This window comes from Barbus barbus (genome assembly GCF_936440315.1).
Source record: "Barbus barbus genome assembly, chromosome: 10".
Classification (NCBI taxonomy): Eukaryota; Metazoa; Chordata; class Actinopteri; order Cypriniformes; family Cyprinidae; genus Barbus; species Barbus barbus.
The window spans coordinates 32,718,961-32,744,530 of NC_136738.1; the positions used below are offsets into that span (position 1 = coordinate 32,718,961).

At 34.6% G+C, this 25,570-nt stretch overlaps 1 protein-coding gene and 1 long non-coding RNA gene across 3 annotated transcripts; one reads left to right on the forward strand and one right to left on the reverse strand.

Moving 5' to 3' along the window:
• LOC306876548 (uncharacterized protein) lies at positions 1 to 22,115 on the reverse strand. Of its 2 annotated transcripts, none has more exons than XM_079427831.1 (19): positions 21,306 to 22,115; positions 19,036 to 19,065; positions 18,686 to 18,736; positions 14,581 to 14,694; positions 12,260 to 12,292; positions 12,124 to 12,162; positions 10,657 to 10,704; positions 10,424 to 10,447; positions 10,310 to 10,351; positions 9,704 to 9,769; positions 9,053 to 9,223; positions 7,938 to 7,988; positions 7,790 to 7,837; positions 6,935 to 6,961; positions 6,760 to 6,810; positions 6,336 to 6,368; positions 1,913 to 2,029; positions 1,773 to 1,823; positions 1 to 535 (listed from the first exon to the last, which is right to left on the reverse strand). In XM_079427831.1, exons 1-19 carry the CDS (start codon positions 21,367 to 21,369, stop codon positions 507 to 509), a joined length of 1,089 nt encoding a protein of 362 aa, XP_079283957.1. In that variant the 5' UTR covers positions 21,370 to 22,115; the 3' UTR covers positions 1 to 506. The 2 variants fall into 2 exon arrangements, with proteins under 2 accessions (XP_079283957.1, XP_079283956.1); XM_079427830.1 differs by having other exon boundaries at positions 9,044 to 9,223.
• Positions 21,671 to 24,473, forward strand: LOC306876549. The gene is made up of 3 exons (XR_013784838.1): positions 21,671 to 23,073; positions 23,768 to 23,854; positions 24,000 to 24,473. It is a non-coding gene; the product is annotated as an uncharacterized lncRNA (long non-coding RNA).
• Positions 24,474 to 25,570: the final 1,097 nt, after the last annotated feature.

A 25,570-nucleotide genomic window follows, 5' to 3' on the forward strand; every position in this document is an offset into this window, starting at 1 on the left:
AAATGTAACCACCCTTTTATTCGAACTCAATTATTTACAGGACTTAAAAAACAAAAAAACAAATTGAAAGAAACGTCCTATGGATCCTATTTGGTCACACTTTCAAAGTGAATTATTCCACGGTGTGAGATTTGCATTTTTTTTACGAATCAAACAAAACTGTGCGATTAATGACACCGTAATGAAACTAAACGACACTTTTTAAGGTAACGAAATGAAATGCCTCTCCCAAAAGGCTGTCGAATTACACATGCATGCACGCACACACACATCCCGGTCCACTCAAACTATGTGACAATACATTCAAAACAATTATTAACAGTCCTAGTGCTAGTTCAGAACTGTAGTCGAAGCAGTAGGAAGATGAGATATTATGAGCAAGCCCTTAATCTGCGTCAGGAAGTCTGTACTGCGAGTGTGTTTGTGAAGATGACTCAGATGCGAGTAGTTCCCATGTAAAGCGGTTCACAGTGGCTTCACTGGACTCGGCTGCTTCACTGCTGGAGTTAGGATGAGTTCAGGAGAGTGCTTAAAACTGCAGATGAAAAACAAAAACATCATAAATACAGTGAGCCCTTCACATCAGTGTCATGTGACTGTAGTTTATGACAGCGCTTCTCAACTGGTTTCCCTTCTGGACACGGCTGGACATCACATGTCCACCAGCACAAAACTGGGATTCTTTATTTATTGTAGAAAAATATACAAAACGTCTTTATAGTCACACTGAAATCTATTAATATTATCATGAACTGGACAGGCATTGTTTTATAGATGATCGATTGGACACATAACCTTCGACATCAACAGCAAAAGAGAGGCTGTGTTTCTCCTCAGTTCTGAGCTGGTTAAGTCTGTTTATTTTTATGTCCAAATGGTTCATGATTATATGATTTATTGTGTTTTCATCACTGTTTCTCCCTGCTGAGCAGATCTGAGACCTATCAGTTCAGAATGTTACTAGGGCATTGCATAGGTAGTCGTTAAGGGGTTCTGGGTGGTTACCAGGGTGTTTCTAGGTAGTCGTTAGGGGGTTATTGGTGGTTGCTAGGTAGTTAGGGGTTCTAGTTGGTTGCCTGAGTGGTTGTTAGGTAGTTGTTAGGTGTTCTGACTGGTTACTACGGTGTTGCTAGATAATAGTTAGGGGGTTCTTGGTGGTTGCTAGGTAGTTTGGTGTTCTGGTTTCTAGGGTGTTGCTAGGTAATCATTTGAGGGTTCTAGGTGGTTGCTAGGTAGTTGTTAGGTGTTCTGACTGGTTACTAGAATGTTGCTTGTGGTTGCCAGAGTGTTGCTAGGTAGCCAATATGGGTTCTGGGTGATTGCTAGGGTGTTGGTGGTTCTAAGTGTTTGCTATGGTGTTGCTACGTAGTCATTTGAGGGTTCTAGGTGGTTGCTAAGTAATTTGTTAGGGGTTGTAGGCAGTTGCTAGGCAGTTGGGAGTTCTGGTTGGTTGTTTGATGTTGCTCTATAGTTTTGGGGGGTTCTGAGTGATTACTAGGGTGTTTCTAGACAGTAGTTGCTGGGTACTGTTTGGTTTCTAGGGTGTTGCTAGGTAGCTGTTAGGTGGTTCGGACATCAACAGCAAAAGAGAGGAAGTGTTTCTCCTCCATTCTGAAAGCTGGTAAGTGTTTATTTTGATGATTTGCTTTCATCGCTGTTTCTCGGTGCTGAGCAGATAGCTGAGAAGCACTTGTTTACAGCAGTATCCAATGCTATATAAATATGATAATATTCAGTGATTCAAAAGTGAAAATGAGCAGTGGATGGCTCACCCTGTGGGTCGCTCTGTGTGCCGTTCTCTTCTTTAGCGCTCTCCGGGTCACCTGAAGAGAAAGCATATGTTCTCATCACACCCGCTGCGTTATCTGAGACTCAGATGTTCATGTGAGTGAAAGTGTAAACACCCACACACCTCTCTGGACCTTGAAGCACAGTTTCTTCTTCTGATAGGTGAAGTATCCAGTTATGGCTCCAACAGCTGCTACTGCGATCCCACAAACAACACCAACAACCGTACCGGATCCGCTGTCTGCAACAGAACCACACACCAGGTCAGTCGTGTCAGTGTGTGTATATACGGTTACTCGAGTGTTCTGGGTGGTTCCCAGGGAGTTGTTAGCAGTTCTGTGAAGTAATGGATTAAGTTACTAACTACAATTTTTGTCATGTAAAATCTGGAATCAGTAACGAATCACAATTTCTACCCAGCATTGGTTGCTAGGGGGTTCTGTGTGGTTGCTAGGGCGTTGCTAGGAAGTCATAAGGAAATTCTAGGTGAAGATTTCCCCCCGTGTCTCTCTGATCTTCAGGTCTGTAGATGTGGCTTGGTTCTTCTTCAAAGCAAGTCTGTGGGATTTTCTTAACCTGTTTTATTGTCCAGCAGGTGAAAATATTTAGTGTCACTTATAAATATTAATGCTTAGTGATTTGAACAAACCCCTAACACTGAGCACTAATAACAGTGATGCTTGACTGAACAAACAGCAGTAATAGTAATAATAACAACATGATCATCATCTGTAACTCAGTCTAACAGACACAAAGATCTGCTTCATGTGTTCACTAAAGTCAACAAACACAGATCAATGTTAAAATCACTATTCTTTTTTTATATAATATCAGTGGATAAGAAGAAACAAGATTCACATAATGGTCCACTAGATGGCAGTATTATACTGGAGCCACTTCAGGTTTATATTGAAGCCCATTTCTGCCACAAATAAAAACAAATGTAAAAAATCATGCTGTGATGAAACAATATTATTACATAAAATAATTAAATAGTTAAAATTATCCAATTAAAAAAAAATGAGATAAAAAGTCAAAATTATGACATACTATGTCAATAAAAAAATGTATTATGACAGAATTATGATATACTACATTATGGCAAAAACGTTTTGTCATAATGATATACATTTTTATCTCATTATTTCAACATTTTATCTCATAATAATTTTAATTTAATTATTTTTATTTCTTCCATGAAATATGATATTAGTGTGTTTTGTAACATCAATCCCCAAAATGATAATTCATCATTTGGACTTTTCATTTATTTTATTTCATTATGACATCAACTTTTTATCATAATTATGAATTTTGTACATTTCTTTGTACAACTCATTATTTTAAGTTTTATGTCAACAATTTGATTTTTATGTCACATTATTTTCTTTCTTCCATTAGGCATGTTAGATTATTTATACTCAGAATTTTTTTTTTTTATCTCATAATAGTTTTTTTTTTTAAATCTCATAACGTCATAATTGTGACTTTTTTCTCATAATTATGACTTTTTTTGTCATAATTATAACATGTTTAGAATTTAGACTTTTTATTCCGATCTCTCTCAAAAGCTGCATTATTTTCTTTCTCCCATGAAACATGTTAGGTTATTTTAGCCAGAATGCTTTTATTTCATAATTTCGATATTTTATCTCATAAAGACTTGGTATGTCATAATTATGACTTTTTATGTCGATTTCAAAAGAAAGGGAAAATGTGTTTTAAATATAGAATTAGTTATTTTTACGCCTGTCAGTTTGTGATATTTCCAGGTTTAGGGGATCCTGCGTATGATATAAAGCAGACACTTCACGTGGCTACAGGTTGGTTTCTGCTTCAGCATTTATCACAAGCACTAATGCAGCAGAGGCACTTATCAATAGTCTACCCACAATGCTCTGCTGCAGAGAAGCATCAGTACGCCCGTCACAGTCGCTCCCAGCGGATTCGACGGAGCGGAGCAAGACTTCACACACGCAGTGACAGGAATGTTTGTGAGGGAAAAGACAGACAGACAAGACTGAACCTGATTTACAGATCCTGCAGGAGACGAAAGAGAGAGAAAGTGGAGTTTATTTACTTTAAACGAGGCTTCTGACATTCACTGATAATAAAAACTGACCCATGAATATTCTCTCTCTCATCTCGCTCCATTCACATTTATGCATTAGCAGATGCTTTTATTTTAAAGTGACTTACAAAAGAGGAACAAAAGCAATTTGTCAAAGAGCCAACGATATTCGCAATATATTCTGATTGACATCATCTAACATGTTTCATGGAAGACAGGACATAATAAGAGTTATTTAGATTAGATTAGATTGAACACAATGACAATAAAGTCTAATCTAATCTAAATGACCCTTGTATGTCTTTTCTTCCACAAAACCTGTTAGATAAAATTAGAATAGTTGTTTTATAATGTAAATCTCTACAGCATGTTTCATAATTTATACTTTTTTTATATTTGACATTTTATCATCATTTCAATTTGAAATTAAGACTTTTTAAATTTCAGATTTAAAAAAAAAATCTCATAATGTACATTTTGTCATAATTAAAATGTTATCTCAATTCTGATTTGTTTATAATTCAAAATGTATACTTTTGATGTCATTTTTAACTGTAATTTCTCAAGCACCAACAGGGTAATTTATCATTTAGACTTTTTAATTTAATAATTAGGACACTTTATGCCAATTTTGACTCATAATTTTAACTTTTTTCCTCATAACAATGTTTTGTTAAATTTTTTACTTTTTATGTTTTTGTCATAATTCTTTCTTAATCTTGTAATTGTCTTTTTACTCTCGCAATCGACATTTTGTCATAATTTTGACTCTTGTCTCCTAATTTAGATTTTTCATCAATCTAAAACAGGATAATCCATAATTTAGACTTTATATTTCATAATTATGACATAAAATGCCATAATTTTGACTCAGAATTTCCACTTTTTATCTGTTAATTTAGATTTTTTCATAAGTCATAATTTTAGCTTTTTGTCATCATTTTGATGTTTTTATTTCAACATGTCACTCCAAACCATATTATTTCCTTTCTTCCAGGAAACATTAGATGATCATGCCAGAAAGTTTGTTTTATAACGTCAAATGACATGGTGCCAGGTTTTAGATCACTGGTTCCTGCCTGCCTTGAATGCAAACGTGACGTGTTTAACAGCTGATCACTGTTTGTTCTGAACACATGAAGCAGAATCAGTGACGAGCAGATCTGTGTGTCTGTTAGACTGCGTGGCACGGCAGGTATTACAGACGATTAACTGGAGATGATGATCATGTCTTTACTGGTGTTTGTACAGTCAAGCATCAGTATTACTAGTACTCAGCGTTAGGGGTTTGTTCAAATCACTAAGTATAAGTACTTATGACTAACTCTAAATATTTTCACCTGCTAGACAATGAAATAGTTTTTTAAAAATCCCACAGACTTGCTTTGAAGAAGGGACCCAAGCCACATATACAGAACTTAAAATCAAAGTGATGCGAGGGGTGAACAACCCAGAACCCCCAACAACTACCTAGCAACACCCTAACAACCACCCAGAACTCCCTAATTATCTAGCAACACCCTAGTGACCACCCAGAACCCCCTAATAACAACCTAGGAACACCTAGAACCCTCTAACGACTATTCAGCAACACCCTAATAACCACCCCACAGCTCCTAACTACCTAACAACCACCCAGAACCTTCTAACAACTACCCAGCAACACCCTAGTAACCACACAGAACCACCTAACTACTTAGCAACACCCTAGCAACCACCTAGAACCCTCTAATAACTACCCAGTAACACCCCAATAACCACCCCACACCTCCTAACTACCGAACAACCACTCAGAACTCCCTAATTGCCTAGTAAACACCCAAAACCCCATAATGACAACCTAGCAACACCCTAGTAACCACCAAAATCCCCCCAACAACTACTTAGCAACACCCTAGCAACCACCCGGAACCCCTAATGACAACCTAGGAACCACCTAGAACCCTGTAAAGACTATTCAGAAACACCCTAGTGACCACCCAGAACCACCTAACTACTTAGCAACACCCTAGCAACCACCTAGAACCCTCTAATAACTACCCAGTAACACCCCAATAACCACCCCACACCTCCTAACTACTGAACAACCACTCAGAACTCCCTAATTGCCTAGTAAACACCCAAAACCCCATAATGACAACCTAGCAACACCCTAGTAACCACCAAAATCCCCCCAACAACTACTTAGCAACACCCTAGCAACCACCCGGAACCCCTAATGACAACCTAGGAACCACCTAGAACCCTCTAAAGACTATTCAGAAACACCCTAGTGACCACCCAGAACCACCTAACTACTTAGCAACACCCTAGCAACCACTCAGAACCCTCTAAGAACTCCCAGCAACACCCTAGTAACCACCCTGAACCCCCTAACAACAAGAATCCACCCAGAAAACGCCAGCATTTTGACTTTCTCACAAATGTAACATTTAAGAAATGTTTGTTTCTATGATGTAGTTGAAGGATAAGATACCGTTCGACTCAGAAACGGCTCCAGCGCTGCGAGCTGTAATGAGAGAGAAAACATAACGAGATTCAACACAGATATTGCCAATAACTATTGCTGTGTGATATGAAGAAAACACAAATACCCTGCTTTCTTTGTTTATTTTTGATGCTTTTTGCTGAACACATTTAGCCAATGTATTGAGTGTAAAGCATTACTTACAATATTTTTATTTATTTATTTTTCCCCAGGAAATGCTTTATACATTAATATCTCTGATGCCTAGAATCCCAGAGCGAAATCCTGATTATTGTATACATTTATATGATTTAATATGCTTATAATATAAAAATGTTTTAATTGATTACAAAAACTGAGGTGTTATGATTAAAGTATGCACTGCAAAAGATCACATAAATATGACTAAATGATATAAAACAAAGCGCCGTACCTTTGCCTTGACCTCCGCTGTGACGGTCTACACCTCCCACTGCATTCTCTACTGTAAGCAAACATATAAATAACATAAAGCATTGTGTTTATATAAGATATAATTTCAAAGCAGCTTTTAAGAGAAATATTGTGTGTTTATGGACATGCTAAATTTGAATACAATAGATTGTTACCTGGATCCTCTGGTTGTGTTTCCTCTTCTGTAAAATAGATGATAAATGATATATGAACAGTCTGCTGATCGTGTTTATTATTTATTTGCACATAAGTTCAGCTTCATCTTACTCTGAATCACTAATCATCTCTTTTAATTGACAGTTTTGACTCGCCAAACCAGGAGCAGCAGATAAAGGAAGTGTGTGATCACTAACAAGAATCTGAGTTCAGTAATCAGACACACACCACTGAATCTGTTCCGGTTCAGTCATGCGTTATGTGAGCGTCTGAAATGCACTCAAACCGTCGAGACGTGGGGATTCTTTCAGAGCAGTGCTGTGTGATGCGTCATTGGACGAGGCTAACGAGGTTTGGAAATGACATGCAAGCACGAATTATATGGTGCACTGACTGCCAAGAGATTGGAATAATTAAAATACTTTCAATGTTTTTGAAAGAAGTCTCTTCTGCTCACCAAGGCTGCATTTATTTGATCAAAAATACTGTAGATATTTTGAAATATTATTGTGATTTCAAACAGCTGTTTTCTATGTGAATATGTGTTAAACTACAATTTATTTCTGTGATCAAAGCTGCATTTTCAGCATCATTACTTTTGATGCTGAATGTTTGGCCGATACTGTACGTCTGTTCTTTATAGACTCATAGAGAAGCTCAAGACTAATGGATGCTGTCTCTGTTAAATGATGGAGAATGTAAGTATAATTCATCATTAATCTACTGACACACAACAACACAGCATTACGGTATTAACTGTAACAGTCAGGGATCGTTTTATTTTCACTGTAATTCCAGATTTAAATCACCAAAAACTAACCCAAATGCACTGAAGCTTTGTGATGATCTCTTACCTAAATCTTCATTGAAAGCATCAGAAAGATCAAATCCTACAGAATTAACTGGAGAAACACAAAAGCACATGTAAACACGGAGAGTAAACCAGCAGCAGGGTGAGATGATCTGACCCTAAAGACTTTAATAAATGACAGATAGTCAAACCTTCCACTGCGTCTTCAGAGTCCACAGGTTCCTCCGGTGCAGCGGTCAAATCTAGGGAAAACACAATATGACATTCAGTCCAGAAAATAATTATATTCCACAAAAACCATCCAAGTCACATTTCTCAACAAAATCAGTCATTGGATTATTTATATTCATGACTATTAGGCTTTTTCAACCAAATTCTCATTACTGTAATATGTACTGACAAGTGTTTAATTCCTATTATTATATTTATTATTATTAGAATTCCTATTTTTCTTAACAACAAATCTCATTAGACTTTAATTACTATAATAAAATATATAAAAAAAACATATAAACTACAGAGCAACAAATACTACCATAATGTACCTCAAAATAAATTAAATACTGTAATTAAATTAAATAATAGGTAGTATTTTTTTAATATGTCAGTAATGAGAATTCGGTGGGAAAATATGCTTAATTTTCACAAAAATAATGTAAATTTAAATGTAACAAAAATATATTTGTTAAATATAATATCATATTTTTTTATTTTGTTTAAGGGTAATATGTAGGCTGTTTTCTGTCATGACAGTAACGAGAATTTGGAGGAAAAAATGTGCTTATTGTCACAAAAGTAATGTAAATATAAGATATAAATGTACTTCAAAAAATATATATAAAAAATTAACATGCATCATTTTTTTTTGTTTAATATAATATCCAATTTTGTCTGGCAAATAGTTTTTTTACATGACAGTATGAAAATTTGGAGAAAAAATGTTTTTGTCACAAAAATAATGTAAATATAAATATAACAAATTATATAAAAAAAATTAACCCATGCAATTTATTTCTGTTAAATATAATATCCTGTTTTTTCTGTTGATTATGGGATAATGTGACCCGGCATGTACTGTATGTTCTTGACATGTTTTATGAGATTCGCCCGGTGTCTCCTGATACTTGTTTTATAAAGTAAATAATGTAAAATGTGAATAGTATTTGTTTCACTCTTTATTTTCTCAAATATGCTGGATTAAATCAAACGCTAGTCTAAGTTGTTCCTGTAATAAGTTTTATATTGAGTCATGTTCACAGCAGAGGAAATGATCGTGAGTCTCCTGAGAGAAACGCACCTGTTTCACCTGCATCTGCATCAGTTTCTGCATCTGTTTCTGCATCAGTTTCTGCAGCAGTTTCTGCATCAGTTTCTGCATCAGTTTCTGCAGCAGTTTCTACATCAGTTTCTACAGCAGTTTCTGCAGCAGTTTCTACATCAGTTTCTACAGCAGTTTCTGCATCTGCATCTTCTTCACCTGCAGACAAACAAACAAAGAAACTGATTTCACTGGACTCTGGAGAAGCCTCGGCGGATCTGAGCTCTGCTTCACCGTCTCAACAGGAGCCTCGTGAGTGACTGATTCTATTCTATTCTCCACAGGAAGTGACTTTGATGCTCAGTAGAGTTTGGTGTTAACATTCACTCCGTTTTCATCTTAACAGATCCTTTCTGCATTTCTCAGAAATGGTCATAGTTGGGTAAACTTCTATAGTGAGAACGGAAACTAAAGCAAATATATTTTTTGCACTCTGATAGCAAAAGAAAAAAAACTGCAATATTGTTTCTATGACTTTCCAAAAGAGGAAAAAATATGTTGATTACATCAGTCAGAATAGAGAACGATGTCAATATGACTCAACATGACTGGCACTTGTGTATCATAGCCTCCTAATAATCCCCATACACTTGTCTGGCTCTATCTCTCTCTCTTTATTATATATTTATGTCATGTTACCTTCTTCTGTTTCCTCTTGTGCTGGTTCTTCTTCTGCGTCACCTGGAGCTTCTTCAGGCGTGATTTCTGACAAAACAAAGATTTTTTTAGATGTCTTCTGTTTTTTTGACTGTTTAGATGTCATATACAATTTGGTATCCAATTAAACAATGTTTTTTATGCATTTTTATCTGTGACTTTGTAGAAACTCATCAAAATGAAGCATTAGTCAGCAGACAGAACACCCTCATCATCAAACTACACGAGATTGAAGAGAAAACAACCCTGACCACATTAAATACAGGCTCTGGGTCTCGTGTTTGTTATACATTACTAAAGCAAACACACAGAACTGTAATGTGAGTATAAGACTGAAGGGTTGTCTTATGAAGTCAAAGATGTTGTATGTATTTATTGAAATCATTTTTTTATAAAGATTGATATGACAATATTTATATAACTCCATAGTAACGAGTTGACGTTGTTATAGTGTAACTGTGGCAATAAAGGGCTGGTCATAAAAATCTATTGTTTCTGTGTAAGGAAAGCAAAGTGTGTGCTTGACGTCAGATCGTGTCTTTGTGAAGATCAAACTGAGATAAAGACGACAGTAAATCTCTGTTTCACCTTCTTCAGTCACTTCAGGATCTCCGGCAGCTGCATCGGCTTCTGAAGGACAAAGGGTTCAGTTCAAATCATATATAAACATACAGCTAATATGACAGAGAGTGAGCTGCGTACCTGTGTTAGTTGCATCGGCTTCATCTGAAACCACAATCAACAAACACTGATCAATATAATGTGTCTGTATTAATACAGGCTTTTATTCATAAGCACTCAAAGCTTTGGATGCAATCACAAAATATGTTGTTTGATTTGCATATAAAGTTCCCATGCATTTGGATTACAGAGTTTTAATACAAACAATATAATAGTAATAATAAATGTGATGCATATTTGCCTAGTGTCTCTACCTGCTTCTGCTGGAGCTTCTGCTTCTTCTGCAGCAGGTTCCTCTTCAGCTGAAGGAGCAAAACCAGAGGAACGGGTGTCAGACACACATCAGTCCTCCGGGTCGAGTCTGACTTCCTGTGTGAACGCCAGCCACGATCGGCTCATCTAAGTGTTTATCAAGCGCCGTTTTAAACATCTCTTTTATTACTCTCACTTTTTTAGTTTTCATTTTTGTTGTGCTGTTGTCATTTTTAGTATTGTCATTTTCTTTTATTTTTATTATTTTTAAAATATTTCTATTTAGTTTTAATTTATTCTTATTTTAGTTTTAGATTTGATTAATTTCTGGTTAGTAATTTTAGTGCTTCAGTTAGTTTCCAAGGTTTGTATCTAATATTTATAATGTATTTAAGTTTAAATTTCAATTATTGAAAGTATTTTTTATAATTTTAGTTTTGTTGTGCTTTTCTCATTTTTAGTATTGTTATTTTAATTTTTTTATATATTTCTATTTAGTTTTAATTTATTGATATTTTAGTTTTAGTTTTTATTAATTTCTAGTTAATAATTTTAGTGCTTCGGTTAGTTTGCAAGGTTTGTATCTATTATTTAATTGAGCTTTATTTCAATTACGGAAATGTTTTTTTATTATTATTATTATTATTTATATAATTTTAGTTTTAGTTCGTTTTTTTATCCCCCAGTTAGTAACTTTAGAAAATGTAAAATAAATTTTAGTTCTTTAAACTTATTTCAACAAATAATTTTTTAGTTCCCAAAGCAAAATTTCAGTTTTTTGGTTAGTTTGTTTTTCATATTTTATTTTATTTTACTTTACTTAATTCTTCAGCTTCGTTTTAATTACTGAAAATAATTATTCAGTTCAGTTTCAGTTTGTACTTTTAATGCTTTAGCTTTAATTTATTATTATTTAATTTATTAATTTAATCTATTTTAGGTAGTTGCCAAGGCACCATTTCTAATTATTTTTATAGTTTAGGTTTATCATCTAATATAACATTGAATAATAATTAATAATTATTTTTATGTTGTTTATATTTAATTTATTTCAGCTTTATTTCCATTACTGAATGATTTCTAACAGTTCCAGTTATTTTATTTCCAGTAATGTCAGTGTTTCAGCTTGAACTGGTTTAGTTGCCAGACCAGCGTGTCTGATCTGTTTTTTCAGCGAAACGGCAATAGAGAGGAAAATACGTCATAGTCAAAACCACATGATTATTACAGGCTTCCCGGCCCAAAGACCGATGCATTTCTATGACTTTTCCAGGCCTTCATGGTTACAGGATATTTGAAGGATTTCTGAACTCATTTCATTAAAGATTGCATTCAGAAAGAGCAGCTTCTGGCTATGAAATATTTCAGGGCTGAGAATAACTGGGACACATTATAAAATGTCCCGATCTATCAGGTGTCTATGGCTGTTCTGAATCGGAGTGTAATGGCTTTATGTTTAATCAGATCACCTGCTGGTGTTTCTTCTGCAGCATCTTCTGTCGCGGCGTCTGAGGAAGCACACATCAGGGTTAAAACGCTTTAAAGCTCTTCTTGAGTTTCTTTGGTGACTGAATAATATTGAAGCTTGCAGTAAATGAAGTGTACCTGTGTCAGGGTTTGTGTCTTCAGCTTCAGGCTCTATTAACACACGTCATGCTGCGTTATTATACAGATAATGCATTGACTAACAGACTAACTCTTTATTCTGATTATTATCATCAAACGTAAATAAATGTCAAATATATACATATGTAACATTGACCGTTTTCACACATTAGGCCAGTTGAAGCTGTGCGTTACAGTGATTTTACCACAGAAAACAGTCTAAAAAAACATGCCTAAAAATCTGTATTATTTTAGTATTATTTATATACTATGTATTTTGAATAAGCTATTTTTATATTTTCACATTTTAATTTAATTTTTAGCTTTTGTTTTGTTTTTATTTTATTATGTAAATTTGTTTTATATATTTTTTTCATTTAAGTTTTTATTTATTTCCAGTTACATTAATTTTATTGTTTCAACTTGAAGGCAACATTCTGATTTTCATTTAAAGTTTTTTTTAATATAATATTTATATTTTATTTCAGCTTCATTTCATTTACTGTAAATAGTAAAAATTACTGAAAATCATTTTATTGACTTGCAGTTAGTCCCCTTCAGTCCTTAAATGTATTTCAGTTATTTTCCAATGTAACATTTTAAAATTTTGTTAAGTTTAAATTTTTTCATCTAATATTTATATTTTAATCTTAGCCTAATTTCAATTACTGTATTATTTGAAACTATAATATTTGTAAAAGTTTTAGTCAGTGTTATAGTTTTTATTAATAGTTTGAATTAGTTTAGTAATCTGTATTTTCAATCTTAGTTATTGTTGAAGTAATCCATTCCAATATTTATATATGAATAATCCTTAAATTATATGATAGCGAATGTCTGTTCAGAAGAAAATATTGCTCTCCCAGACTTGCAATGGAGGACAAGACTTAAGAGAATATTAAATATATTTATTTGTGTTCCAAAAATTAGCAGAGTTTGTATGGGTCTGGAACAACATGGGGAGAGTAAATATGAGCATTTTCATTTTTTGGTGAACTAACCCTTTAAAGAGCAGCCCTCCACATACATGGAAGATTGTGAGGTATGTGAATGTCATGTCTGTTTTAATGTTTCAGTAAAGAAGTAGCTTTCTGAAAGCAATATATTTATTTAAACAATATTACATGCCCTCACACTAGTGCTGCCATTATAGCATTCTAGAGCGCTGTGGTAGACAGACATTAAACATAATATATAAAACAGACTATTTACCTATCCTTACTGATGTGGATGCACTTCTATCTGAAAATGGATAGTTTAATTAAATATTTTCTTTTTTCAAATGTTTTTCTCTTTTTAGGCCACTGATGGAGAACAGGCGGTGACTGGGATGAATGCTGGTCAAAGAGGAGAACGACGTTTCCCCCAAACTGATGCAACAGTGGTTTTAAAGGAGGACGCTGCCCTGGATGTTGTAAAAGATGTCACATGCTGTGCTGATGGGGTTTCTTCATGACTACATCAGTTATGCTAAAGAGATCATGAAAATTGACATTGATGCATGATCTGTATTCATGGACTGTAAAAACAAAATGTTAAATGTGTTGTTTAGTAGAAGTGGAGTTTACACTCTGTCATTCTTTCACACACATGCATCTTTTGAATGTTATAATATCAGTGTTAATGTTGTGCTTTATTTGTGTAATGTTATGCCAGAATAGTTTGTAAAGGACTTAACTATTAACTAATTGTACAATTATTGTATAATAGTGTTTTTGTATATTTGTATGCAATATATATACAATTTACAATATTTAAGTCCAATTTGATCAGAAGTTATGTTCAATGCTTCATTTATAAACTCTGTAGCTGTTAATGCCATACTTGTCTTCATTTCTTCTTACATGCATGTTACTTTTTGACTTTTCTCTTGTTTTTAATAAATATTTACCTTTTGAAAGTCATTCTTTGTGTGATTTTAAAATGAACAAGATTTGTAGGTTTAATTTGGGATCATTTTAGCCTAGCAATGTAGTAATTTTAAACCATAAAAAAGCAACCCAGCATGCTGGGTTAAACATAATAACCCAACTTGTTGGGTTAAAATAACCCAGCGCTGGGTTTGTCCTTTTTTGACCCAGCGCTGGGTTGCCAAATAACCCAAATTGGGTCGTTTTTAACCCAGCGGTTTTTAGAGTGCAAGTTTAGGTTTTTCCATCTAATATTTATATTTTATTTTTATTTCATTATTTATTTATTAATATTTTTAGGCTATTTAGATTTGTAATAACTATAGTTAAGTAAATCCTGGTAAGAACACCTCTTACTCGTGGTAAAATCACTGTAAAGTGCATTAATTTTAATGTCTGTGTTTGTTTAACCTGCTGCCTCCTCCGCTGGCTCCTCCGCTGGCTCCTCAGGTGTTTCTCCAGGTGTTTCTCCAGGTGTTTCTCCAGGTGTTTCTCCAGGTGTTTCTCCAGGTGCCGCGTCTGCAGCTGAAACACAGAGATCTCTCTATCAGACATCAGACAGCATCCCACAGATTCGTCCTCTTTTATCTGGTTGCAGTCAGCATCAGGAGCATCAGCTGCTGTCGGATCATATCTCTTCTCATTGGTGCAAGCGCACAGGTGACCATAAATCAGTGTATATAATATCTATATGGACAGTTCTGCTTTATCAAGAACAAACCTGCTCCAGACCCTCATCTCAGCTTTAGAGGAGCACTTCATTACAGGATCGAATGACTGCCTTAACATGACTATATATACAAGTCATTATTCACTGATAATCGTCCTCTCGTATCATAAATGCAGGTTTGTTTCCACATGAAAATCCAAGGGAAAATCAGTGGTGTTTCGCTAAAAGTTATATAAATGGACAAAAGTAATGTTTATAGAATGTTCTTATAACTTTAATAATATGTGATATTCTCATAATGCTGAGAAACCTTTCTGAGATCAGTGTCCTTATGATGTTCTCTGTACTTGATGAATGTCTAAGAAACCTTTAAATAACGCTATAATCACAAGATGAAAACTGGACATTTTAACGTTCTTAGAAAATTAAAAATAAACCTTATTTTGGGTGAAAATTAAATTAGTAGAACATTTTAGAAAGGCTTTTGTAATCTTTAAATAATGACAAATCTAATAATGACAAGAAAACATTAATGTACAATTAGTACAACATTTGAGAAATGTTTAAGAAATAGAAAAATGTTTTTGTAACCTTTAAATAATGTTAAAACTGGACATTTTAACAATTATAAAATACATTCAAATAATGTTAAATTTTGGATAAAACTAAATTTAGTAGATTGTTAGAAGAAACTTTTTTCAAGTTCTTTGAATATTTAAAATAAACATTCAAATAATGTTATACTTCAAAATAAAATTATTTAAGAAACATTTTTGTGACCTTTAAATGGCATTATAATCACAAGAACTGGACTTTATCATTCGTAGAATATTAAAAATAAATGTTCAAATTACATTTGATTTTTGTTGAAAAGAAAGTTTCAATGTTTCTTTGTAACCTTTAACATTATGACCAACCCAAGAAAACATTTCAGCATTTAAGAAGCTTTTAGTTTTTTTAGTTTTTTTAGTTAGTAGCTTAGTTCTTCAACTTATTTCAGTTAGTTGCATATAATATAAAATATTGGATTTTCTTACAGCTGAAGTTTTTCATCTAATATTTAATTTTATTTGATTTCAGCTTTATTTCAGTTACTGAAAATGATTTTTAATAGTCTTAGTTGCAGTTAACTCTAACAAAACACCACTTACTAATGGTAAAATCAATGTAAAGACTATAATATAGTTCAAGAATAGTTCCCAAATGCAGGTTTGCGGCCACATAACATGTAAAAATCAACCGTGTTTCCCGTCATATGATCTCAGACAACATGTAATATACACTTTATCCACTTTCATTGTGTGCAAAGACAAAATCTTCATGCATGCATCTTCTTTTGTGTTTCAAGAAAGACAATTCATTCAGTCATACGGGTTTGGAACGACATGAACGCGAGTAAAAAATACCAAAATGGCATAATTGTAATTTTGGGGTGAACTATTCCTTGGAAATGAATTGTATCTGATATCTAAATATCTAAGTAAATAGTCTAACAGACTCATCGCTGCATTAGAAGGAAATGGTGAAAACAGACACTTAACTACTAAATCCAACAAAAACCTCTGAATCAGTGCCTTTGAGAGTCAGTTTTGACAAAATGTTCACTTTCATGCTCTGAACAAAGATGAAGTTCAGAACAAGCCATTCCTGAAGCACAGACTCACAAAACCTGTCAACGCTTTACATTCGGAGAAAGCCAGGAATCACTGCCAACGCTTAGAAATGGTGTGGAATCGTAATGATACGGGCACACGTCTAAAAAACCTCATTCGATCGTACGATGCCACTGCTAGAGAACATTTTGAGGCCATTTTACAAAACAAAGTCTGCTCACCAGTGCTGCATTTATACAGTAAAATTGTGAAATATTATTATAATCTAAAACAGCTGTTTTCTATGTGAATATGTGTTAAACTGTAATGTATTTCTGTGATCTGCAGCTGTATTTTCAGCATCATTACTGCAGGCTTCAGTGTCACATGATCTTCAGAAATCATAATAATATACTGATTTACTGATCAACAAACATTTATCATTATTATCAATGTTGAACACAGTTATGCTGCTCAATATTTTTGTGGAAACCGTGATATATTTTATTTTTCAGGATTCACAGATGAATAGAAAGTCCAAAAGAACAGCATTTTTACAACTTTTTTCACATTATAAATGTATTTACTGCCACTTTTGATCAATTTAATGCTTCCCTGATGATTAAAAATATTAAATGTATATAAATATTTTTAAAAATCTTTCTTATTCCAAAGTTTTGAATGGTAGTGCATCACAATTTAACAAAATTTTTTTTTTTTTAAATCTAAATGATTTCAAATGTTGTGACCTGCAGTGTACTCAGTTCAATCGTTTTATGTAATATCTCTATTACTGTTTAATTACGTGCTTTCATGAGTAAGTTGCAGATAAAAGGATATCTCTTTCTCAGGGATTTTGTTGGGAGCAGTAATTTTCCATTGCTTTAGGATAAAAACACCTGTTGAATTCCCGCTGGTCAGAAATCCTGGAGAAACACACAACTAATGAACTCATGAGCTGATTTCAGTCGGCCTGATTGCTGACAGTAGAGTCTGTTAATGAGTTTGGACGCCTGACAAAACACAGTTTGTAGGTTTTGGCTTTCAGACGAATTTCTGTGTTAAACAGATAAATGAATATCTTCTGATGGGATCTGCTAAACAGACTGGATCCAACATTACCGGCTCTGGCGCCAGGATCATGACATTTTTCTATTTCAAGCAAGATATATTAATTCAAGAAGGGTTTCATGATCACATACATAAAATAAAGTTAAAATGCCATAAGAACCATTTTTGGTTCCTCAAGGAACCTTTCAGTGATCAGTTCCTAAAAGAACTATTTTTTTCTTAATGTGAAGAGCGTTTTGGCTACATGAAGGTTTAGATCACATTTACCAGATGAGCAATGACTGCACTAACACCTGTGATGAATAACATATGTTGCATGCGTAACATTATGAGTAACATGTTCTATGCTGTTCATTTGAACAGGAATTGGTTCAAAGACCAATGCTTAATCATGTTTTTATGAGTAATCTACTTAAAAATGTGTGTAAATGCTACAAGTTATTACATTCCTCTAACTCAATGCACTGATTTTAATTAGAAGTTGTGGAAACATTGTTTTCAAATGTTTCATTATTGAAAGGTTTCTTCCAGTGCTCTACTCATTTATTTTTAGCCCAAATATGTTTATTTTTAATATATTCTAAAAATGTTAGTCTGGTTTTCTTTAGAATGTTTCTACTAACTTTATTTTCACCCAAAATAAAATGTTACTTGAATGAGAACTTTCCCTGTTATGAACGTACTTTATGTTTTCATGATTTTGTTCATACAGAAAGAGATCTAGACAGCAGCACTTTGTATAAATCCTACAAACAATGAATATGAGAGTGACGTTCCTGTGAAATTAATCACACCCACAAATTAGCTCCATGAAAACGATCTCTTGCTGGTGTAGATCACCGTTCTCACTGCTTTTGCTTCAGGACGCAGATTTTTTGTTGGATATCGAGTGGTGATACCAGACCCGTATTTAACATCGCCCGGCTCGTATTTACTTCTGTTTTTGGTTTTGTTGATGGTTTTGGAGCATGAGGGCATGAACACCGTGTCCATGTTGACATCTGTCTGATTTGACTGCATTTGTGTAAAACACTCACGGCCTCTGACGTCAGCAGTGAAGCACAAGTGCTCTCATAATTCGTTTTACTTTTCATCCTAAATATGCATGATTTGTGTTTTTGGTTTTTGCATGTAGCATCAAGATCTCCTGCTGTAAACTCAATTGCATGAAGCTTATCATCACCTTCATCAGGAAAGGCTGTTTCCTCTGGCGCAAGGTCATCTGCTGGATCATCTGGATATGAGATAAAAGGTAAATTAACAACCCACGTTTATCATCGTTATCATCTTTAACAAAAAAAAACGACCCAGGTATCACAGCAGGTGATATATACTGAACCCGGTCAACGGGTTGAGCTGAACAAACACACTGTGAGATCGCTGTTATGAGGAACTGTAAAATAAACCTGACGTCAGAGCAGTAAAATCTTGCCATTGCTCAGTTTTATTGCTTTGGCTCGTCGCTGAGGAAGTTTGCTAACAGAGAAGGGTGTGGTCAGAGTTATTACAGCTCACGAGATGATGGAAACATACCTGTATTCTCCGTACCTTCCACTCCATCGTCTGAAAAACAAAACACACGTGACATTTATCCTAATGCATGCACAAATATCTGCTTCACTCATAAAACCAGTCATATGTTTGCTTTATTATTATGGATGCACTATATGTTAGTACTAAATGGGTTATTAATATTTGACAATATACTGTATATCAGCCAGTATGTGATATTTTATAATTGATATTTAATTGTGCATGCTCATTTTCCTGTATTTTTACATTTGTATCTTTATGGTCATCTAGAGTCAGGGTTATTATAGTTTAATAAAAATTAAACCATTTAAAAAACAATACTTGAGAACAAATAAATGTTAAATAAAATAATATAAAATGTAAAAAACTTATTTTATTTCAGGTAGTTTCCAAGGCAGCTTTTCTCATTTGAATTTTCAAGACGTATTTAAAAACAACAAAAAATAAAAAATAAAAAAGTAAATAAATAAAATGACTAAAACTAACTAAATTTAACATGAAATCAGAAAATATAATGACAAAAATTTATCAAAATATTAACAAATTCGTTAATATGGAAAATGCAATTGAAAATACACTTTGCAAGTCCCTCCATGCATTAATAGCATCTCAATGATATTAAAATAACACTTAAAATTCATCTTTTACAGCACTAAGAATTTAAAATAACGTGAATTTTTCATACACTACATTAAAATGTTTTGATGCATAAAGTCACTTGTTACATTTAAAACAACTGATTTTAGTTTTTTGTTTTCCACTTCTATCATAAATAGGATAATAAAGGAGTTTAATGTGTGCTATTTATTGGTTTTCAGTATTAATCAGAATATTGATTTCAGTGCATCTCCATTTATTATTATTCTAAAATGTGGAAAACCATCATAGATGCATCCAAACTCTTGACTGCTTGCTTGTCAACATGGTAATGAAGGGATATGTTTTGATATGATCTTAAACAGATGCATCTTCAGTTTTAATGCAAATGTAGTGGTATGTTTAGTCTACCAGCAGTTTTGTTTGTTTTATTAGCCGGCTCGCCTGATGGACATCCAGCACTTCGTGCATCATGTCTTCATATGCCTTTTGTGTTATAAAATGACGCAGATGCATTATGTAACACCTTCTTTCAAGGTCGTCATGTTTCATTGGCTTTTGTGTTGTTGAATGGAGCGAAATCCTGCATGCATTTGCACAATTGCTAATGACTTAAATGATTTTTGTCTCTCAAACTTTTAATTTCCACAGCCAGCCTTTTATTTGATGCCATTGGCACAGCTGTCAGATCAAGAGACACAAAGGAAGTCTACTCTAGAGCAGAGAGCAGGACGGTTGGCAACACACCTGTCCACACAAACACCAAACAAAGAGCTTCTCTCTGCGCAACAGAATACAAAAATCCAAGGCTGTGGCCATGCATGTGCCTCGCTGCGTCTCTCAGAACGCAATCTCCCTCGGGTGCATCAAAAGCATCCCTAACTCCACCATATTCTCCATACAGGGTGTGGTCTACATCTGGGACTGGATTGAATTTCTGATACTACACCTCAGTCTTTCTCAGTTTACAACAGTGTGTGAAATGCATGCATGTTCTCCTCTACATCTGGAGGAAATTTTACATATTAGCAATAAACAGGCCTGTAAATCACTAAAGATGATGAGGAATCAGTATTTAGATGTGATTTTTTTTAATGCCAGACACTTAAATCTTTTTACATTCGTTCCTCCCCATCCCAAACATTTGGTTACATCATATAAACGTTTAAGAAGTGCGAAACATTTGGATGAAGTCATTGAGACTCTGAGTGGCCAAAGCTGTTAGTCAAGAACACAATGTACAAAGGAGGAAATGCAGAGAGCTGTGCTGCTGGCAGAGCTGGGTAAGGCTTTACAGCTTCAACAAGTCATTTCTGGAGGTTTTATTTTCGTTTTCAACAACATTCAACCCAGAATGAATGGATTTCCAATCATGCATATATAATAATAGTCCTTTTGTCTTAAACATGTGATCTTAGAGTTGATATACAGACAAACTCTATCAAAAAAAAGAAACATGCATGCTTCCAATTTCATCCAGAGGTCTCTCTTTACATATTAATTTATATAAAATTAATGCATTATATAATTTCAATTTAAAAATAAATATCACTTCATGAATGGGTAACACTAAAGAAATGTGGAAGCAGAAAACAAATAAACTTTGAAATGTTAGTATCTCTTGTTAGTAAACTCTTAAATGTAATTTTAAACTAGTTTAAGTAAACTCTTACCTTGCGTCTTCACTCCAGTCACGATTAAACTCCCAAGCACGAAAATCCACAAGTATGACATCATTGTGGCTTGAATGAAACTGAGCTGAACAGGGTCTGAAACGCAGGTTACTTTAAGGTGTTTTCACTTGTAGCGCGTGTAGATTGCGGTGTGAGTATTATTCGCGTTCGCTCGCATGTGCAACTTTCCCGCAAGCTTTTGTTGAACAAACTTTACAGGGTGTGCAGCTCTGAATCCACCGCCCACCCACATGTGGGATTGACTTGTGTAGGATCCAATTGCAGGTCTGTCTCGCTGGTTTCTCACTGAAGTCTCATGGGCTGAGGATGCATTAGGAATCCCTCCCCCGCTTGACATATATAGCATTGCACGACTCGACAAAGGTTTGCATGACAGTGCGTGACGTTTCCGCTATTGATGCATTTTCGTTTTCCTTAAAATTCGTGTTTGAATTCATAGCAAGGTTTCTTGACCTCAGTGAACGAGCCCTTTGCCCTTGCCCTGCACACCCACCCAACTCCCCAAATAATACGTCTCAATATACGTTTCCTAAACATTGAGAGGGAACGCATGAAAAAGCATCGGTTTTGGGCTTCAGCATTGTCTTTCAGCTCGCTAGAAACACACCTTTGCCTGAAGTGCTGGGCTTTGAGACACAGCTCCATTCATTCGTTTCGGAGCTCTGGGGAAGTTCAGGAGAGCTTTGACTGTTGAACTTGATCCACCAGCGGGGACCGCAGCAGCACGCACTGGAGTTCAGGAGTTGAGTGTCATATCTGTCTTTAGGCTCGTTCTGTCGCTCTAAACTCTGCTAATTCTTTCAGAAGGGCGCGGTGCGGATGAGGCTTGATCCGGTATCGTTATTAAACAAACAGTAAGGGTTTTTTGAGTAGCTATAACCACAACAAGTGTAGCCTAAAAAACTGGTGTTGGTTTACTTCAAGCAATTGCTCGTGCATTTCTAATTACAAAGGAATGGCAAGTAGCCTATGTGAAAACTTGAGGGAGAATTCTTTTGTAAAACATATTTCAATAATCATTGTTTTATCACTTGTGTTTTCATCTGGCGGTAAATAGACATTCACGAACAGAAATTGTGATGTCAGCATCATCATCATCATCACCATCAGCATCGGGTGGAATGTTGACAGAGCAGTGCCGATATTTGACACTTCATAGTTTAATCCTATATCAACATATCTCAGTAAGTCAAGGGCGTGTATTTACATCTAAACACAGGCTCCAAACAGGAATTGCGATCGCTTCAGGAGGTCAAGCGATTTATCGGCTAAAACCAAAACCTTACGAATATTTGACACTTTATAGTTTTATATTTCATTAACATATCCCAGTAAGTCAAGGGCGTGTATTTTGATTTGGCGTTAAATAGAGGCTTGCGAAGAGAAAATGCGATTGCATAGAAGCATAGCAGTGCATGCATGAGTGCAGCGATTTGCAAAAGCTTCATCATCGGATGCAACTTTGACAATATTTCACACTTTATAGTTAGATTTCTCATAAACATATCTCAATTAGTCAGGGCATGTATTTACAACTATATGCTTGAGAACAGGAATAGCGATCCTTTGAGGTAACCATGGCAACAGTAGGATTTATAGAGGAGCGTCTCGCTTCAGCCTGCGGTGGACATCCACATCCGAGCGTGACGTCACAAGCCACGCCTGTGTCCAAATACGTCACATTCTTATTATTTTGAAACAGGAAGAAGCGTCGATAAGAAGATAAGACGATTTGTTTGCTGTGTTGGTAAGTAAAATATATATATATATATATATATATATATATATATATATATATATATATATTTGGTCTTTATGAAGACTTAAAACGTTGACAACTTGAATGTGTGCGTCGTTTGTGTGCATGTGTGTAAACTACAGTTCAGCATGCTTGTGTGTTTTGAACTGTATACAGGCATGTTATTACCTAGATATCAGTAACATATAAATGTGTGCGTGCGTGTGTGTAAGTGTAAGTGTGTAAGTGCGTGTGTGTGTGTGTGTGTGTTATCAGCAAGAAAGTGAAATGATGTGGTTCCTCAACCAAGATACTGTGCAAAGGTTCTGAGATCAGTGTCATTAAAAAATATTGTGTGTGTGGAGAGGTAAACACATATGTGAGAGGGATAGAGTGTGTATATGAGTAGGCAAGATTATATAAAATAGGGTTATTTAAAAAATGCACATTCAGTTAGAGTTCATTTTATGTCATAAAAGTCAGTGCACTATATATTTATTAGTGCACTGATTCTTACAATATAAAATGAATGTTGACTTAATGAGCAATTTTTTTTTTTATAACACTCATCTCACCGACTCATACACACACACTTCATGCCTTCAATATAACTCTGTGTTTGTGACAAATTATCTTTGTATTATTCTATATTAATGGAAAGATCACATAATGATTGTCAATCTTTGTTTGTCATGTTTTACAGCATTCTACGCATTTTTGGTCCAAGCCTGATGCAGAGCAGTTCTGCTGGGATGAGGGGTTCCTGCTGCTGTTTCAACAGTAAAGAAAGGTCTGGAGGGAGCATTTCTCTAGATACTGTAGTGATTGAGTTTTGTGGTTTAAATAATAAATATTCTTGTATGCAAAATGATGAGGAAAATACTATTTAGTATGACAAATATTTAGTGGACCAACACATTCTGTATTTTTAACAGGAGTGCCAGAGGACATAAAGTGGAAGTTTATAAGAGACATTGGCCCAGTGTTGTGCTGGAGACAGAGTCACCGTGAGTTATTCTGCGGGGAGGTGAAAGGGCCTGCCTTACTCCAGATGTACAGTAAAAATCAACAAAATGCCATCAAAGACTAAAATTTGTTGTAAAATTTTAAATTGAATTATTTTTGTAAAACAATAAATATAAAAATACCTAATGAAGCAAGGGATGTCTGTATATTCATCTTTAAATATGTGGAGGACCTGGACACATATGAAGTTTTATTGATGAACAAGACCTGAATATCAATGCCATGCTACGTGTTATAATCTATCAAAGCAAGCAATCTCTATTTAGCACATGTGTGTGCAGACTACTGCATACGGAGAACTGTCAATCCTATCATTCAGATGTTAACAATTGATGATAAGTGGAACAACACATCTTTAGAAAATTAAATGGCAATTATAAATTATAACAACGTGTTGTGACTTTTACAATAACAAAATCTAATTGTCCCCTGATTTGATAAATCTAATAGGTGTCTTAGGTCATTTCAAATTGATAGTAATGAATGAGAAATTATCTCATTACATATATGAATAAGGTAAGGTGTAGAGTTTTTTTTTTTATTACAATTAGCCTAATTTAATCAACTAACGCAAGTGTTTTACAGGCTGTTGTGATGAGAAATCAGCTCTACATTAGACATATTAAATATATTAGACTTAAGTTGTGCCATTTTAGCCTAGACATGCTTTAAATACATAAGAAAACGTGTATTAGTAAAATGATCGAAAGGCAACATTATTTTATTTAGATCCCTGAAAGGGCTGTAAATTGCTTTGACATAACTTCACTTCCGGGTTTCCCGGTATGGCTATGGGGAATCACAAGAGGTGATGTATATGACAGGGGCGTGGTTTCAGACGTAACGTTTTGACATGGGCGTGGCTGTATTGGTATGGGCGTGGCTTATGATGTCACACTTGGATGTGGGCGGGGTTGGATGTCCACCGCAGGATGCAGCGACTCCTACCTGGAGGGGATTTATCGGCTAAAATCAAAACATCATTTGACACTTTATAGAGTTATTTATCGCAAATATATCTCAAAAAGTCAGTACAAGTTAGTTAGTGCACTTAATTTTAACTAGCATTAAAAAAGTGCTCCTGAGGAATTGAGATTGTGTTAGGAGGTAACCATAGCAACAGTACACGACTTTATGAAAGTGTCATAATCGGATGGAAAGTTAACCAAACAGTGCCGATATTTTACATTTATAGATCAGAACATATTTGCATCATAAATATATCTTAAAAAGTCAGTGTTTTGTTAAAGAAGCAAAGTCTAATGTTGATGTTGGCTAACTGGATTCTCTGAAACGAACTAAAAGTTTTAACCCTTAGCTGTAATGGCCACAGTAGTAGGTTATTATCTCAGATAATTAAAAAAAAAGAATAATCGTATTTATGTCATAAATGAAACAAATGTGAGCATTCATAGCGTTCTTCATTTATTCTTTAGTTTGTTCAATTCCATCATTGAGGGTCAATCTCTGTGGTATCCCC